Source organism: Chiloscyllium plagiosum, chromosome 1 (assembly GCF_004010195.1).
Source record: "Chiloscyllium plagiosum isolate BGI_BamShark_2017 chromosome 1, ASM401019v2, whole genome shotgun sequence".
NCBI classification, from domain to species: Eukaryota; Metazoa; Chordata; class Chondrichthyes; order Orectolobiformes; family Hemiscylliidae; genus Chiloscyllium; species Chiloscyllium plagiosum.
Genome location: NC_057710.1, coordinates 94,424,991 through 94,444,637, shown reverse-complemented (window position 1 = coordinate 94,444,637; position 19,647 = coordinate 94,424,991). Strand labels below are relative to the sequence as shown.

The window sequence follows — 19,647 nt, the reverse complement described above, 5'->3', positions numbered from 1 at the left end:
CAGCAAGGAGAAAGCAAAATGACCAACTGCACCGCAAGTGCTTTACATTTGAATATAGACTCTTCTAATTTACTAAAAAAAAAGAAGATTCAAGTGAAAGATTTGGGGAGGGCTAGGACAGCTAAGGGAAAACTGCACAGTAAATATTATAAAAGGTACAGTGCTCACAGCTGTCAAACTGCAACATTAGTTCATGGTTTGATTTGGCAGGTCACCTAATGGTTTCTTGTCCTAAGTCAGGCCTGCCCCTATTCAAATCAAGAATACCTTGCTCAACAAGTTGCTGAAGGCAGCATGATGATGGAAAGGGGACAAGTCAGATTGCACAGGGCCAATGAGACACAAGGTTTGCAAATTAACACTGGATGACTTAAGAAGGAGGGCAAATTAAAGTGAGCACGTTGAATGACAAATTAGGTAAGAAAGAGATAGAGGGAAAACAACATTGGACTGAGCCAGAATTAAAAGCACAGAAAAAACAATCTTTAAAATGGCATTTTTAATGTCATTTTAAAATAGTTGTGGTAGGTTTGGTTTGCACCTACTATGCAAATGTAGCCACCTCAAATGATTCAATGTATACCTCTGTTGAGGTAGACAGAAGGGATGCGAATTGGCAACAAGGACAGAGCTGTGAACCAGTGAGTCCCTTAACAAGAATACACATACAGGTGACAGTTCAGTGAAGGTCACTTGGTGCCTGCAAGAGGTGTCTTTGGGTAGCAGCTTCTTGGACTGAGCAGTCCCCTTCAGAATCCCCTCAGCTCACTCCAAACAGGGAGAGGCTGGAACTGATGGCCTACCATCAGCCTGTCCCTCCGTCATCTGGCCGGGGATACACCCACACGCGCACATAGAGTTTTATTCCTTTGATGGTAAAGACTAAGTTTTGCACTCGGAATGTTAGAACATAGATCGATAATCTCAAGAGGAACCATCCAGAGAAAAGAACTGCAAAAAACAGCTCTTTAACAATTGGCACTGCTGCCTTCAGTACAATCTGCCCCCCTGTGAAGGGTACCTTCAGGAACAAGCAGGGAAAACACCTTTTACTGAAAAGAAAGATTTGATACAACTCTCCTGACCATTGATTTGCCTTTGCCATCTGGAACTGGATATATTACCAGAACTCACCAATTGTATGAATGATAAACTTGTAACACTTTAACAATTTAGCACACTATTAACTGAGTTGACATGGGCCTGGATTTTGCCACAAAATTTTACATTTTGCTAAATGACTCCACTTTGCTCGCATCAGACCTTAAAATAAGGTAGAGACTATGTTGAAATGGCGAGAAAAATGAACTACTTAAATTCGTATTGTGTTATTAGAAAAAGTGACTTTAATGGCAAGCACAAAATACTAATTTTATGTAGGCCACAAACATTATAAATGGGCCCTTGTGAAGAATAAGCATATAAAAAGATCAAAATAAGACTGAATTTCTCTTGCAGATGAAAAACAATGGAAATAATTTTCTCTGGTAGAACTTCCAATATTAGTGACTAATATACATTTGTATAGAAATGGGAGATGGGTACAGAATAACATTATAGGTGCACGTGTGAAAATTGAGGTGGGCCACTGCTAAATACTCAGTCCGTAATTATGTGGCCCTAAACAAAATAAATGAACTAAAATTAGTCATAAATTAAACCAACTTCCAGTAGTGGTCAAGTAACTCAGCATTGATGTAATTTATAAAAGGTTCTTTAATAGAGCACATAGCATTGACAACAACAATCTGCTGCTCTCACCCAGTTCAATCACTACTATGTGCAAGCAGCTACTTGGAGCCACTATTGAGAAACAATGCTGTAAATTGCCCCAATTGTGTGGTGGTGGACGCCTGTGACAGATTAACTACTTCACAGGCACTGCATACATCCCCAGTGGCATATTATATATTGTTTATGACTTCCTTACAAATGTAAAAACATTGTAAAACATCTCCAAAGACATTTCAGTCAGAGTTTTAAAGATGGTTTTGTAATGGGCTATATTAAAAATCACTCCTCAAATCAGACCATTGTCTACATTGGGGAATGGAGTTGTCAATAATTGGGACAGATTTTTGAAGGAACAGTGTTTGCTGTTCTGATGAAAGGTCACTAACTTGAAATTATCTAATTTTCTGCCTGACCAAACTTTTGTTTAGCATTTTTTCTTCTTGTAACATATTACTTTTTACCTTGCTGACAGCTGTCCATAAAGATTCCATAGCATTCACAACACAGACTTATTCTAATCTGTCATCTGACACGTGTAAAATTCTCTAAATATTAAATGTGAGTAATGAAAGAAGGGCAACCTACAGCTGAGCTTATGATGGAAGGTCATTGATGAAACAGCTGAAGATGGCGGAGTCTGGGGCACTACCCTGAGGAACTGCTGCAGAGATACTCTGGAGCTGAGATAATTTACCTCTAACAACTATAATCATCTTCCTATGTGTCAGGCATGACTCCAATGGAGAGTTTAATCCTGATTCCTACTGATTCCAGTTTTGTTAGGGCTCCTTGATGCCACACACTATTGAAGTGTCTTTGATGTCAAGGGCTGTCACTCTCACATCACCTTTAGAATTCTGCTCATTTGGCCAAGTTTGAACCAAGGCTGCATTCAGGTCAGGGGCTGAGTATCCCTGGCAGAATCCAAACTGGCCATTAGTGAGCAGATTATTGCTGAGCAAGTGCTGCTGGATAGCACTGCTAATGATACCTTTCATCACTTTATTGATGATTGAGAGCAGACTGACTGAATGTAGTGGTAATTGGCTGGGTTGAGCTTGCCCTGCTTTTTCTGTATAGGACACAGCTGGGCAATTTTTCACATTGTCAGGTAGAAGCCAGTGTTGTAACTATACTGGTTCAGCGTGGCTAGGGGAGTGACAAGTTCAGGAGCACACATCTTCAGTACTATTGCCAGAATGTTGTCAGGATGCATAGCCTTTGCCATATCCAGCGCCTCCACCATTTCTTGATGTTGCGTGCAGTGAACCTGAAATGCTCGGACCTCCAGAGGAAGCCAAGATGGCTCATTCACTTGGCACATCTGGCTGTGCTGGGCTCTTCTATCATTCAGGATGGAGATATTTTGTGGAACCTCCACCTCTAATAAGGTGTTAAACTTCTCATCACTACTAAATCCTTTAGCTGTATTCATCACTTGCAGCTTATACTTTTTGACATGCAAGTATCCTGGTGTTGTAGCATTAACAGGTTGGCATCTTTTTTTAAATTTATGATGCTTCTCCAGGCATGCCCTCCTGTCCAGGTTGAAGCATGATTCACCCCTTGGCTTGATTGTTTTAGTAGAAATGGGGATATACTGAGTTATGAAGTTACTGTGATTAAGGACAATTCTGCAGCTACTGATGGCTCAGAACATTGCATGATGCCCATGGGTCCTTACGTGGTGATTTCAGAATGCACAGAACACATTCCAAACTGTAAGGAAAATTCAAAGAAACAGACCCCCGTTTGTGGTTAAAGAGAAAAGTTAAAAACTGCCATCAAACTTAAAGAAAGATCATATAACTGCGCAAAGGTGGGTGGCAGATTAGAGGATTCATCAGAATATCTAAAAAGAAGTGACAAGTGATAAATAAAAAAAAGTGGGAAGAATTAGAGTATGTTGAAACATAAAAACAGATGGGAACCATTTCTGTAAGTCTGTACAAAGTAAACAAAGTGAGCATTGGTCCTACATAAAGCGAGTTTGGAGAAGTAGAGATGGAGGTAAATTAAATAGATATCTTGCATTCAGTCTTTACTTTCAAGGATACAAGTAACATCCCAGAAGCAGCAATACAGTTGGAAATTGAGGGAGAGAGGGAAGAACTCAGGAAAAATCACAATCACCAGAGAAGTGGTCTGAGTAAATTGTTGGAGGATTGGATAATTGAATGCCTGGGTCCTGATCGACTTCATTCTAGGGTCTTAAAAGAAGTGGATAGTGAGCTATTTCATTCATTGATTTAAATTTTCCCAAATTGGGGAAGGTCCAATGGATTGGATAATAGCAAATGTAACATTTTTATTCAAAAAGGGATGGAGACAGAAAACAAGAAACTATGGGGCAAGTTGGCTTAACGTCTGTCTTTGGGTAAATATTAGAAGCTGTATTAAAGTTATAGTAGGAGACTTGGATAAGTTCAAGATGATCATGCATAGTCAACATAGTCTTGTCAAAGGGAAATCAATCTATTGAAATTCTTTGAGGAAGTAACAATGCATTGCGGATAAAGGGGAAGCAGTGGATCTTCTGTACTTAGATTTCCAGAATGTCTTTGACAGCATGCTATATCAAATGTCGCTGTAGAAAGCTTAAAGTCTATAAGTTGCGGCATGATAGATGATTAACTGACTAACAGGAAGTGGAGAGTAGGAACAAACGGTTATATTAAACAGCATAGAAACAGACCCTTCAGTTCAACTTGTCCACGCTGACGAGACATCCCAATCTGACCTAGTCCCAGCATCTGGCCCATATCCCTCTATATTTCCTGAAGAAGGGCTTATACCTGAAACGTTGATTCTCCTGCTCCTTGGATGCTGCCTGGCCTGCTGTGTTTTTCCAGCACCACATTTTTCAACTCTGGTCTCCAGCATCTGCAGTTCTCACTTTCTCCTACATATCTCTCTAAACCCTTCCTATTCATATACCCATCCAGATGCCTTTTAAATTTTATAACTGTCTCTGCCACCACCACTTCCTCTGGCAGCTCATTCCATACATGCACCACTCTCTGTGTGGAAAAGTTATCCCTCAGATCATTTTCAAATTCTTCCCCTCTCACCTTAAACCTATACCCTCTAGTTTTGGATACCTCCAACCTCGGAAAAGGACTTTTGTTATTTACCCTATCCATGCCCCTCATGATTCTACAAACCTCTGTAAGGTCACCCCTCAACCTCCAACACGCTAGGGAAAAATGGCCCGGCCTATTCAGCCACTCCCTACAACTCAAACCCTCCAGTCCTGGCAAAACCTTTGTAAATCTTTTCTGCATCCTCTCAAGTTTAACAATATCTTTCCTACAGAAGGGTGACAAGAATTGACTGCAGTGTTCTAAAAGTGGCCTCACCAATCTCCTGTACAGCCACAGCATGACATCCCAACTCCTATTCTCAGTGTTCTGACCAATGAAGGTAAGCATGCCAAATGACTTCTTCACCACCCTGTCTACCTGTGACTCCATTTTCAAGGAACTATGCACTTTCGCCCTAGGTCTCTTTGTTTGCCAACACTTTGCTTGGCTGTACCATTAACTACATAAGTCCTGTCCTGGTTTGCCTTACCAAAATGCAACACCTCACATTTATCTAAATTAAACTCCATCTGCCACTCCTTAGCCCACTGGCCCACCTGATGTTAATGTTCAGGATGGCAACTTGTAATGAGTGGTATGCCACAGGGATCAGTGCTAGGATCTCAACTATTTGCAATTTATTTAAATGAATTTAATGAAGAAATGGAAAGTATGGTTGCTAAATTTACAGATGATACAAAGATAGATAGAAAAGTTGCGAAGAGGACATAAGGTGGCTATAAAAAGATAGAGATAGATTAAAATATTGGGCACAGGTTTTAGAAATGGAGTAAAATGTGGGAAATTGTGAACTTGTCTATTTTGGCAGAATATAGAAAAGAAGACACCCATCATTTAACTGGTGAGAGATTGCAGAGCTCTGGGATGCAGAGTAATCTGGATTTCAAAGAACAAAGAAAATTACAGCACAGGAACAGGCCTTTCAGCCCTCAAAGCCTGCACCAATCAGATCCTCTAACTAAACCTACCATGTATTTTCTGTATCCCTTTGCTCCCTGCCCATTCGTGCAACTGTCTAGACACATCTTAAATGATGCTATTGTGCCCGCCCCAACCACGTCTGCTGGCAACTCGTTCCAGGCACCTACCACCCTCTGCGTAAAGGACTTCCCATGCATATCTCCCTTAAACTTTTCCCCTCTCACCTTGAACTTGTGACCCCTAGTAATTGTGTCACCCACTGGGAAAAAGCTTCTTGCTATCCACCCTGTCTATACCTCTCATGATTCTCATGACAATTTCCTAGTACATGAATCACAAAGGATTAGCATGCAGGTATGAATGAATGAGTGAATGAGCAGGTACAGCAAGTAAACAGGAAAGCTAGTAGAATGGTATAATTTCTTGAGAGTGGAAATTAATACAAAAGTTGAGAGGCGCATACAGAGGTCACATCTGGAATACTATGAACAGTATTGGTCACCTTGTTTAAGGAAAGATGTTAACACATGGGAAATATTTCAGTGAAAGTTTACCAGGCTAATAACAGAAATGATCGGGTCATCTTCTTAAGGAACATCGGACAGGCGAGGCTTCTATGAACTGGAGTTTTGAACAGTAAGAAGCAACTTGACTGAAAGATACACTATCGAGGGGACTTGACAGGGTTGATGTAGGAAACATCCTCTTATTGTAGAATCAAGAAACAGGGGTCATTGATTAAAAATAAGGGGTCACCTACATAAAACAGAGATTAAGGGAAAATTTTCCTTCAGAAGTTTGAGGACCTTTCAAGCTGTAAGAACCGTGCATTTTTATTTTGTGCTTTTAAAAAGTACAGACTTAAATGAGAAAGCTATGCAAGGTTTCTAGCTCAGGTTGAGGTTTAGGGTGTAGGTTTGCTCACTGAGCTGTAGGTTTGAAAGCCAGATGTTGCATTACCTGGCTAGGTAACATCATCAGTGGCGACCTCCAAGTGAAGCGAAGCTGTTGTCTCCTGCTTTCTATTTATATTTTCTGGATGGGGTTCCTGGGATTTGTGGTGATGTCATTTCCTGTTCGTTTTCTGAGGGGTTGATAGATGGCATCTAGATCTGTGTGTCTGTTTATGGCGTTGTGGTTGGAGTGCCAGGCCTCTAGGAATTCTCTGGCATGTCTTTGCTTAGCCTGTCCCAGGATAGATGGGACTGAAGAAGGGCTTATGCCCGAAACGTCGATTCTCCTTCTCCTTGGATGCTGCCTGACCTGCTGCGCTTTTCCAGCAACACATTTTTAAGCTCTGATCTCCAGCATCTGCAGTCCTCACTTTCTCCCAGGATAGATGTGTTGTCCCAGTCAAAATGGTGGGTTTTCTTTTGTGGCACTCCAACCACAACGCCATAAACAAACACATAGATCTAGATGCCATCTATCAACCCCTCAGAAAACGAACAGGAAATGACATCACCACAAACCCCAGGAACCCCATCCTGGAGAAAGATATAAATAGAAAGCAGGAGACAACAGCTTCGTTTCACTTGGAGGTCACCACTGATGATGTTACCGAGCCAGGTAATGAAACATCTGAATATCAAACCTACAGCTCAGTGAGCAAACCTACACCCTACTCCTGAGAAAGCTATTTCAAATCAGATATTTGAAAGAATGGGTGCAGTTTTAAAAGCAAATAACCTGATACATGGCAAGCATTGTATGAACAGTTTGAATAAACAGTAATTGCAAAAAATTTGGAACTGAGCTGGTGTAGAAATGCAGCTTTTGCTGGCAACATAATGTTGATTGGTCTGTGGACTAATGTCCAGTTATCAGCGATAGAATAGCAAGGCTTTGATTTCCAATGTGCCTCCTCAATGAAGCAAAACAGAGCTCTCATTCTGAAAAGCTGGTGGAAGGAAATTCCTTGAACATTGCTAAGGAAGAGGTGGATAGATTCTTGTTATGCAAGGGGTAAAATATTTCCTAGGTAGATGGGATATGGATTTGAGGCTACAATCAGTTGGATTTAGTAAATGTCTGGGGAGGCTCAAGTGACCAATGACCTACTTCTTGTTTGTATATTTGTATCAGTTAGAAATGCTACAGGAGAAATTCTATATTGGAAAAGTAGAAGCTTTTCACATCATATTTTCTTGATTCTCTACCATGGTGCTTAATATAGTTTTGCTCTTTGTAATCTCCAAAACTGTGTGTCAGTTATATATTTGTCCTCCTTGTTCATGTTTCTAATTGGGACGTACTGCATGTTCTTCTGTTCCAAGTTATTCTTTCCAAGTACCTCAACAAATGACAGCTTATTGTTTTCTGATCTTTCTTTATCTCTACAAAACATTGCATATCAATGTCCATCATGTCTTCTAACTGACCCTCACTTTGGTTTCTTAATTTAAATAGTAATTGCATTGAAATCAGAAGTGTCAATTGAAAAGTTATCTTTTCAATATTAGAAGATATGAATCACTCTTATCAAAGACTCAGGCTGATTGCATTGTCAGATATATTTCTGAACACAAGTAATTCTTTTGAGAAGCCAAAAGAAATTTAAAAAGATATGAACTGCGCAAACACCAAACTAATATATTTAATCAACTGAAGCTCAAAAGGAATCTGGGAGAAACTGTTGAATGAGAATAGTGAGAAACAAGCACATCTACCAACAGTAGAATGTACAATGTGTAACAGAAGTTACATAAATCTTTATTTTTATAAAGAAAGGAATGGAAATATGTGTATACATGACAAAGAGTATTCGTGTACAGAACATATGGATTACAATTTCCCCAAGCAGCAAAACATGACTGGGTGATAAATCATTGTTTTCTACTTTAAAGCAGCATTTTCAGGTCCTTTTTTAAGGCCGATACTGAGGCTAAGCATACATACAAAATGATTCTGACTAATTCAGCCATAAAGACAGAGGTTTTATTTAGGACTGGAAGATGGGGCACATGAAAGTTTAGGGATTGGCAATGAGTTGAGGCAGAGCTTCAGTAAGGCAAAGTCGTGGAAGGATGTTTCACTGAGGATAAAAATTTGTATTTTGTTGTTAAGAGGAAGGGAGCAACACATTAGAGGCCAGTTGCAACAGTGATGGTTGTAAGACTTACTGTTTTATCAGATGCTGGTGACTGAATTTTGGGAAGACTGAAGTCAGAGGAACTGGTAGGAAATTACAGAATATGAATAGAAGCAATCAAAGCAAAAATAGTAATTGTGAGGTAATTGTTTGTGAAAATATGCCTAGATAGTACAGGTAATGTTGATTGAAGCTTGACTCCAGGTTGTACTGAACACTAAGACATACACTATTTTACTACTTCTTGAGTCTACGACTGTGTAATAACTTGCAAAACCAAATGCTTCACAACTAATTGCAATAACGAAATGCAATAAGCAGAAATTGATTCAACAGCAAACATTATCCTTGGGTTGGGTCAAGATTTGAAAAAGAGAAATATTTTAACTTTAGTAAGTTTCAACAAAAGACAAACCAAAGCATACTGACTACAGTGGTTCAAGTCAGCAGCTCACTACCACCTCAAGGGACAGGCAATAAATACTGGCCAGCCAGTGATGCCTATAACACAACAATAAAAAAATCCTGAACTATTGTTTTACTTTCTTCTTCCACAAGGCAAATCCCTTTTCACATTCTTAGATACTTTAAGTGAAGATGTGATTTGGAGATGCCGGTGTTGGACTGGGGTGTACAAAGTTAAAAATCACACAACACCAGCTAGTGTGCTTCCAATTAAACCTGTTGGACTATAACCTGGTGTTGTGTGATTTTAACTTAAGTGAAGATATATTTAACAAAGAAGTTAAAACCTCTCTGCAATTAGGCTCTCATTTGGCTATGTAATTTTCTAAGTATCACATGGCTTGCTGCAGAGATTTGCTTTTGCAGATCTTTTCCCACAATGAGCCCCCTTCATGTTAATTTGGTCCTTTCTTCCCTAACCAGGTTTTGTGCCATCCTGGTGAACATCTTTTCTTCAAAGCTTTGCCATGCCCCATCAAAACAGCTAGTTAGGTAATGAGCAGGGGCTTGACCCTAGGATTTTCTTTCCTTCTGTGTGAACACCCCTATAGTTTATCCCACAATGACATTTCTGTCTAGCTCTGATAACTTTTGTTTATTAAGAATCTATGTAGCTCTCCCTTAAAATATTCAAAGACTCTGCTTCCACCATCTTTAGGAAGAGAGTTCTGAAGGTTCACAACTGACAGAGAAAAGACTTCTCCTAATCTTGGTTATATACGGGAGAAGCCTTATGTGTAAACAGTGAACATTAGTTTTAGATTCTCCCAGTAAGAAACATTCTTTCCATTTCCACACATCAAGAGCCTTCAGGATATTCTTTGTTTCAATCAAATCACTTTCATTTTTCTAAACTCTGCCGGATATAAGCCTCGTCAGTCCAAGCTCTCCTCATAACATGACCCTCCCATTCCATATATTATTTGGGTAAACTTTCTCTGAACTGTTTCCAATGCATGCATTTCCTTCCTTAAACAAGGTGACCAGTTCTGTATACTTTCCTCCAGATGTGATCCTACTAATGCCTTGTAAGACTGAAGCACAACCTCTCTTTTTCTGTGTTCAATTCCCCTTGAAAGAAATTATAACATTCTGTTAGCTTTCCTAATCACTTGCTGCACCTCCACACTAAACTTTTGTGATTCACGATGGATATTTGCAACAGTTATTACTTTATTCATGTAAGATTAGAGAAGCAAGGACTTTAATCCTTGTATTTGCTTCCTCTTAGTTTTGACCCTACAGACAATGCAGCCTGAACAACTTGATATCTGGAAGAAACAATGCTTTCAATTGCCATATTACTATTCTGAAACCATCAGCTGTAAACAAGGTAGTGCAGCATGGTTATCTCCAAATGCTGGAAGCATTTACTGAGAAAGACAGAAGCTAACTACAGGCCTGGAAACCAAAGCCATAGTAAAAACTTTATGCTCTTAGTCTTCATACTTATAACAGGAATGTGAGGAAGTATTACACCATGGGACGACTCAACCTCAGATGTACAGCAGGACAGGCTGGAGAAGAGGGAGAGAGATGCGAGATACGTAAAGTTTCAACTAGATATAGTAAATAGCAAATCATTGTTTAAAGCTAATCATCACCTGCAATTGTCCTATTGAAATTTGTATCTAATTTAGTCCACATACCTGGTAAATATTTCTACCCTAAGAACTGTGGCTGGACTGGCTGATGGATTTAGGAAAAACGGACAATAAATGAGGCAGGCTGGGAAATTGAGACAAGCCTCGACCAAAGTGACCGTGCTAATCAACATGCTGCAGAATCCAGACAGTATGTAATTGACCCAGCAGCTGCAGACAATACAATATACATTCAAATTTAAATTGAATAGAATCAACCTGAATGCCATCCCCAGGATGATTGGAACCTTGAGTTATTCACCAGACACAGGGGCACCTCACAGTCTTATTTGGAGAGGACTACCTGACCTATGTGAACCTAACAGCTCCAGAAATGGATGCCCAAGGGCCACCCTGCCATCGATATGTCAACACCTGTTTGGGTCTGATTGATCAGGATGACAAAGCCCTGATCGATCTAATGGAGGACACTACAGACCCTCCCAAAAGGGTTTGAACAACTAAGTATAAGAACACCATAACACCACTCTCAGGGGCAGTAACCACTGTGAAGAGAAGACACCCTAGGGGTCACTGGGAGAAGTCAACTACCCGATCGTCGCCACATGGATCAAGGCCAAGATCTAGTCTGGTGGTAGACGATCATCCAGAGTTAAGTTAAAGCATAAGGTAGTTGATAAAGATTTATGGTATAAATTGTTAGTTTATGGTGTATTTTGTTGTTATAGTATTAACTGTGGTAAATAAATAAATATTGTTTATTATTAAGACTTGACTCGCAGTTTCTTTGCTAGATATAAGAATTAAACACACTGTATGGCAGGACCAACAAAACGTTCTCATATACTTGAGACTTATAAAATATCCACATCACATTTTCAATAAAAGAAGCTAAGTTTAAACAACAGAGCCTGTGAATTCAACTATATGGCAGCAGCATCAAATCTCTATTTGTAAAGGATTTGGAGCAGCTGGAGGATCAGAAAAAAATTAAAAGGCCGTGACCAGGACATGACCATGACAGTGTTGCCCAGTGCAACATCAGATCTACATGCATTTAATGCCCCATCATCTCAGCAAGGAACAATGGGCATACAGGACAATCCAGAGATTTGTTTTTGGAACTATAAGCTCCTGGAACCAGTGCTGCAGCCAAAGCACCATTGGGAGGAGGCAGTGGCATTGTGGTAGTGTCAATGGACTGATAATCCAGTGGCCAGGTGAAAGTTCTGTGGACATGGGTTCAAATTCCAACATGGTGAATGGTAAAATGTGAACTAAGGCTAATCCAGTAGAGCCCAGTAATAATTCTCAATTGTTGAAAAGCAAAATCACACCTGGTTCATTCATGTCCTTTGGGGAAGGAAATCTACTTCCATTACCTGGTCTGGCCTGCATGGAACTCCAGACTCACTCCTAAATGTTCTTTGAAATAGCCTCAGTAAGCCAGTCAGATTTTCTGTTCCCTCTGCCTCCAAACAAAGCCAATGTAAATTTGCTGACTAGCTTTCAATGTGGGATCAATTTTGGCTCTTAGTGTTTCACTCATAGTTGCACCAAGACTGCATAGAATCCTCGGTCCTATGGTACCCATGGGAAGTTGAGGTTTCGAAACAGACTCATTGGAACACAGGAAATAGAAGCAAGAGTAAGCCATTCACCTTATAAAGCCTACTCTGTTATTCAACAGATTATGGCTTCTTATCAACTAGCATGCCATTCGGACCCATTATCTCCATATCCCTTGATATCAATAGTGTCTAGAAATCTACCAATTCTGTCTTGAATATCCTCAATGACTGAACTCGCACAACTCTTGCGCTAGAAAATTCCAGAGATTCACCACCCTCTGAGTGAAGAAACTTTTCTCATCCCAACCTTAAATGGGCTGTCCCCAATGCAGAGCCTGTGTTCAAAAAGGATGTGAAAAGGACACATTAATCTTAATTAAATCCTGAGTAAATGATGGAGTTCATTACCAGAACAGAGTATCTATACAGCAATAACCCAGCAAATATCATAAACTGTTTAAACAGTTCTGTGTAAATGTCAAAAAGATTAATGTTCCAATGGACAGTTGTAAGCCTCACCACATGGTGTACCTAAACTCTGAATACACATTTGATAGATGCTCCATATGCAAAGTTGTTGTTCAAATTGAAAATGGTCAAAATTAGGAAAACAAAACTGATTTAAAGACTGCAATGGCAGGGTATTTCATTAAAAGAGTTATCCTTAGGTAGCAGTGATGGGACAAGGGTGCTGACTAGTTGATGAATTGATTGATTGGCCAATACATTAAATGGAAAAAGCAACTGACATCTGTAAGTTCCAAAGTTGCTGGGTAATTCAGAAAAGGTGCAAGGTATGAACATATTCCCTTTGCTGGCACATTATAAATGTACGTCATTCCAGCAAGTGCAAATGATTAATGGTATAATTATTTTAAATTGGTTGCTAATGTAGCTATTAGTGCACACATGATTAGTCAACAACTGCTGCCTGATCAAAGAATCATATTACCAGCAGATATTTTGTTTTGGGTTTTGCAAAATACCACGTGATTGAACATGGCCTATATTTTGCCTTTTACAACAGCCAAAAGAATATTTATTTGATTGGACCAGCCAATCACTGGGACCCCTTGGATGATGAGGCTTTTAGAAAATCTGATGAAATTAAACTGAAGGTATTAACATCATGTAAATTCCTCAATCATGAACCTGGTCAAATACCTTCAGCTAAGGGCGGAAGTGCGGAAGAAGAAAGAAGAGGAGAATTGAATGTCACTTTCGATAAGTGAGAACCTAAAGATCTTTTGCCAGTGTGTAAACAGTACACAGACAGTAAGAGAGGAATAGGCCTTATTAGAGGCAAAAATATGCTCAGAGCCACAGGGCAAGGCTCGAATACTGAATGACAGACTTCTATTTGTGTTTATTGATCAAGTGGATGCTAACAATGTGGACATTGAGATGTAACTGGTACCGAATGGTGTATACATGGATAGAACAGATGTACTGAAAAAACTGGCTTTGAGAGTGTATCGGTCACCTGAGCCAGCTGGTTTGAAATCTAAATTCCTGAAGGAAGTGGGATGAATATGGTGGAAAACCTGGTCACAATCTTCCAATCTAATAGATGGTTAGGAAGTGCCAGTATATTGCAGAGCAGCAAATGCGATAAGGCAGAGTGCAAGGACATTCCTAGAATCCAGCATTGTTAATCCAGTGGCCCAGGTAATGTATTAGGCTCCTGGGTTTGAATCCTGCCATGTGGATGGTGGAATTTGAATTCAATAAAAATCTGGAATTGAGAATCTCGTGATGACCATTGTTGATTGTTGAAAATACCCATCTGGTACACTAATGTTCTTTAAGGAATATCTTTAACTGATCTGGCCTACATGTGACTCCAGACCCACAGCAATGTGGTTGACTCTTAACTGGCCTCTGTGCAAATAAGGATGGGCATTAATGCTGGCCCAGCCAGCTACGCCCTCATCCTGCGAATTTATCAGTTTAACAACAGGTTAGTGGTGAATGAGGTGTTAGAAAAAAAATCACCAAGACATTGGAGGGACATATTTGTAAAAGGGAAGCGTGAAGGAGGAAAAGCATTGGACTTTGTTTACATGGATTTTAAGAAAACATTTGATTAGGTACTGCATGAAAAGCCAATTAACAAAACTGAATTTCACCACAGAGGGTGAGATCAGATTGGATTTACAAGTTAGCAATAAGATGGAAAAGAGCATGTCATGGTGACTCGAGTCATACAGCATAGAAACAGGCCAGCCCTTCAGCCCAACTCATCCAAGCCACCCAACTTTCTGATACTGAACTAGTTCTATTTGCCTGTGTTTGGCCCATATCCCTTTAAACGTTTCCTATCCATGTACCTGTCCAAATGCCTTTTTAACATTGTAATTGTACCCGTCTCTATCAGTTCCTCTGGCAATACGCTCCATTTATGCACCACCCTGTTTGGAAAAGTTGCCCGTCAGGTCCCTTTTAAATCTTCCTCCTCTCATCTTAAACCAATGCCCTCTAGTTTTGGACCTCCTTTCTCCTATTCACCTCATCTATGCCCCTCATGATTTTGTTAACTTCTTTAAGGTCATGCCTTAGCCACCGACACTCCAAGGAAAAACGTCCAAGCCTATCTAACCTCTCCTTGTAACTCCAACCTTCTAGTCTCAGGAACATCCTTGTAAATATTTTTCACAGTCTTTCCAGTTTAATAGCATCACTTCTATTGTAGGGTGACCAGAATTGTACACAGTACTCCAAATGTGGCCTTACCAATGTCTTGTACAGCAATAACATGACATCCCAACTCCTGTACTCAATGCTCTAATCGATGAAGGCAAGCATGCCAAATGTCTTCTTCACCACACTGTCTACCTGTGATACCACTTTCAAGGAACTGTGTACCTGCACTCTATTTGATAACACTCCGCAGAGCCCTAACATTGTCCTTCAGACCAGAAGATAGCAAACATTGCTTCTCCATCCCACCCACATGCAGACTGAATGAATAAATCATTCCACAAACCAATAGCAAAGGTCCTCTATCTGCTAGGAACAGTGTGATTGCACGCAGCGGTCCCCTGCAACTGCAGATTGCGGTGGTTCACGGACTCCCAGCCCAACTGCTTGTTCTGAGGCGCTGTGGAGTCCGTGGACCACGTGTATATTGGGTGTGGGCGTTTGCACTCCCTTTTTTATTTTCTTAAAAATCTCCTCCTCTGCTTTTGGTTGCACTTCAGTCCCACGCTCCTGATCATCCGGCACCCGGTATGGAGGAGGGAGGGCAGGTCTGAAGACCTCCTCGTGGGTCTGCACCTGGGCCTGGGCAAACTGGCCATAAACAAGTCCAGGCAGCAGGCCGTGGAGGGGGTCGTTAGGGCCGACTGCCTGCCTCTCTTCCGCAGTTACGTTAGGGCCTGGGTGTACTTGGAGAAGGAGCACGCGGTCTCTACCAACACCCTGGAGTTGTTCAGGGAGAGGTGGGCGCCGCAGGGAGTGGAGTGCATTATTTCCCCCTCCAACTCTATTTTGATTTAATCCCTGCCCTCCGCTTCACTGTTTGATCACACAGCATTGCCTTTTGTGTAGGGCACTGCTTGTCACTGGTGTTTCCTTTCTTCTTGGTGGTGGGAATTGAATAAAGATTCGCACACCTTGTGTCTCTCACCTGCGCACACACACACCATGGATACTGGGGAAAAAATAAGTACTACCGCAGTTAGGCGGTAGTGTGGAGGTAAGAAAGAAAAAAAAAACTGGAGTGTCAGACATCCTATTCCCTCTGAGAGCTGGCTCTTGAGGGAGCTGGATCAGTGTGTGTGAAAAAAAGAAAAAAAAAGGAACAGTGTGATTGGCTCCCAGCTAGCTGAACAGCTTGTGGATGTGAATGTGAGGGTCAAAACCTTCAGATCTCTGTAAAGGGGAGGGCTGTTCTTTATCCTTGTTGTAAAAATAAAATGCCTGAAGCCTGAAGAAATTTATGTTCTCTCACCAGCTACCGTAAGTTGTCACTTTCAACTAATAATTCAGAGGCTTTGTAAGTTGTGAACCAGCCATCTGTACATCGTCCAAGCAAGGGAAATGACCTAAAGAGAGATCAAGGAGCAGCAAGTTCTAGCAAGCCAAAATGTCGTCTCAGTGAACCTTGTGCACAGGGATCACTGAACTGCCTTTCCTGTTGTCCTTCCACTCTTATCACAATGTTTATTTCTGTATCTGTTTGTTTGTGTGTACAGGGGGAGTTTTATAACTGTTAGAGTTTTAACTTGTATCATTGTATATATATTTTAATCAATCCATTCAGAGATGATATAACACAATCCTGGAGCAGGTGGGATTTTAACCTGGGACTCCAGGCACGAAGGTAGGGAGTCTACCACTGAGTCATAAGGACTCTAAAAATAGTAGACTTGTATGATGTGGTTGATGGTCATTTTATCTGTAGCTCGAATCTATTTATTTGGAACAATTGTTATGTGCAGAAATCTGGTCTGTGCTTTCTGTCAATCTAGATCTAAAACAACAGCTAAATTGGAGGAGAATTGTTATGTTTAGAAAATCTTTTGTGATGACCATGGGAATAGTGGGGGTTGATTTCCAGCACACTACCTCTGCTAGATGTAATGATCTCACTTTAGTTTGTATGGCCTTGATGTGAACAAAGCCTGGACTAAATTTCTGTCCTTAGCAGTGATCACACTTCAAAAGTTCTGCATTAACTGCAAATAGAAGTCACAAAAAATATTATTCAATGCAACGATAGTGTAAATCTTTTGCTTTCTAGTAGTCTTTTGTTACTTCTAGCAAATAAGCATAAAATTTGTGTTAACCTTACTCTAATGCAAGTATTCAGGGAAACAAGTTTGATGTATGAATGTCTATGATTTTTGTAGTTAAGGTAACAGACTGATATACTCATATGTACACTAACTGTTCACTTAAATATCTCATCTTTAGCCAATCATCCCTGAAATAATGCAAGCTTCTTATACCTGCCCATGAAGCATTATCCTCTCCACACTTAACAACATTACCTTCTGTTACTCTTATAGGTGCCACTATTCTCAATACTAAACATTGTTACACATGATATCAGTCATTTTATAGTTGTAATGCCGTATTTATTGCTTATCTCTAATTACTTTAGGGCATTAAGAGTTGACTGTAGGTGCATATAAAACAGGCTGCACAATTGTGGTAGCTCTTATCCCCAAATGATGCATGTAAACAAATCTGTTTTTGTGACAAATCAGCAACTTCCATGATAGCTTTTGTCAGATGCTTTTTAGTTCCTTCAGTTAACCACCTAACTTGGCGTGATAGAAAACTTCCAAAAGCTTGAACTTTTGAGTTGATATTTTTGCCCAGAGATGTGATTCTGAGCTGAATTTAGATTGTGCAGTCGGAACAGCAGCAGCACATTCAATTTTCCAAGAGTTTGTTCAATCAGCTGTACTCATAGGATATTTTCCCTTACCTTCTAGTACTTTCTGTTGAATAACTTTTCAAATATTTCAGAAAAAAAGGACAAATTTCAAAAGCTTTACTGTGGGCACTTGGATGAGTGTTTTTAGTAGGTGAAAGGCTTCAATATAATAGATATGATTGTGAGTGAGACAGAAACACACTAAATGTTCTGATATATATTAGAAACCTTTGATGTGTACTTAATGAAATATTAAACTCTTTTGAGCCACAGAGTAGTCCGAAAGAGCGAGCATATGCACATCATCCATTTAATTTTACTTACATTTTCAGTCATGCACAAGTAAAAATTTATGACTAATTATTCATTCACTGTTAAAATAAAAAGGCCAAGATTAATCATGTCTCAGTGCAGTTTTAATTTAGAAAATAAAATTAAGAGAGCTGTGTGAAGTAAAAGAGAAAGAACATCTGTAAAGGAAAAGGTAAGAGTAACAAAACATCACAAAATAGAGACAAAGAATGCAAAATTATTGGGAGAGTTCATTCATAGAATTCATAGCTCATAGAATCCCTACAGTGTGGAAAAAGGCCATTAGGCCTAACAAGTCCACACCAAATGTATCCTATCCAGATCCATTCCCCTACCCTATTACTAACTAGTTGCTCAAGAGAAAGTAGAAGAAAGCCTGGAGAAACAGCAACGACAAAGAAAGAGAGATTCAGGTATGAGTGACCATATTCTCTGAATTAGCATGTGTAATGCAACAGGAGATCAACTGGTTTAATTTTACAATTATCTAAGGAAACATTACCTTGTAAATTCAAGTACGTTGAGCAATTCATATTTTTCTTCTTGACCAAGCTGCAACAGAAGAAAAGATTTATTAAATCAAAGTAAAACACATGGATTTGTGTTTTTCTCTGAATCTCAAACCTTAAAAAAAAAACAGATAGAGGCAGTGACTCAGTTAATGACAAAAATAAAAGCTAAGTGTTTTTCACTGATTTTATTTCAATGTCATTCTAGTAAATATTGGAATGAACAGACAGTTCCTTTCAAAGCTGTCATTCAAAATCTATAATATTGTGTGGTATTGCTCTTGGTACCAGTACACATCCAATGAGACAACGTGCCACAAATTAAATTAATGAAAATCATAATCCCATTGGTAATAAACTTTTGATTGCAGCAAGTGTGAATATGTTAGATTACCTAAATTATGAATGGATTTCCTAGTTCCTTGAAATGCACTAATCTGTGTAAGCAAACACTGCTGTTGTCTGTGCCTGCATGGTTTGAAAACCAGAAATAAATCATCAATGAATTATATTTTAATTCTGGCTCAGATAAAGAAAATCCTCTGCTCTTCTTACAATGGTTTAAGGAGAACTTGAAAGTTTACCATACATCCAGAAGAAATTTTTGAATTTGTGCCAGTGGCTGCAAACTAATTCAACTGCCACCAACACAACAGATGGAAAATCACCAGGAACACAGATGCCTTTTACCATATGTGTGGGTGACCAGAGATTGCTCAACATCAGAAAGGATCCAGAATATAGCTCTTCTAATATGTTCTGTAATAACACCTTCAACATCGTCATAATTTATCACTCAAACCTCCAAAGGCTTGTTTGCCTTCTCACATCCAGTCTGAGTGTTTGGCTGCATTTTAGTGGGCAGTGACAACAACGTGACAGAAGTGGTATATCAAAGGGAAACAATGAGATGATTGAGAATGGTAGCAACTTGTCGAATGAGAACTGGA

The 19,647-nt window shown here is 39.7% G+C and overlaps 1 protein-coding gene across 4 annotated transcripts in view; it reads right to left on the bottom strand.

Moving 5' to 3' along the window:
* The window catches only part of atp8a1 (ATPase phospholipid transporting 8A1), a 354,037-nt gene that overhangs the window by 144,628 nt on the left and 189,762 nt on the right, over positions 1 to 19,647 (bottom strand). For all 4 annotated transcript variants that reach the window (XM_043691984.1, XM_043691994.1, XM_043692004.1 and 1 more), the window contains one exon: positions 18,691 to 18,740. In XM_043691984.1, coding sequence (XP_043547919.1) covers positions 18,691 to 18,740 — 50 coding nt within the window. The remainder of the gene's footprint in view (positions 1 to 18,690; positions 18,741 to 19,647) is intronic.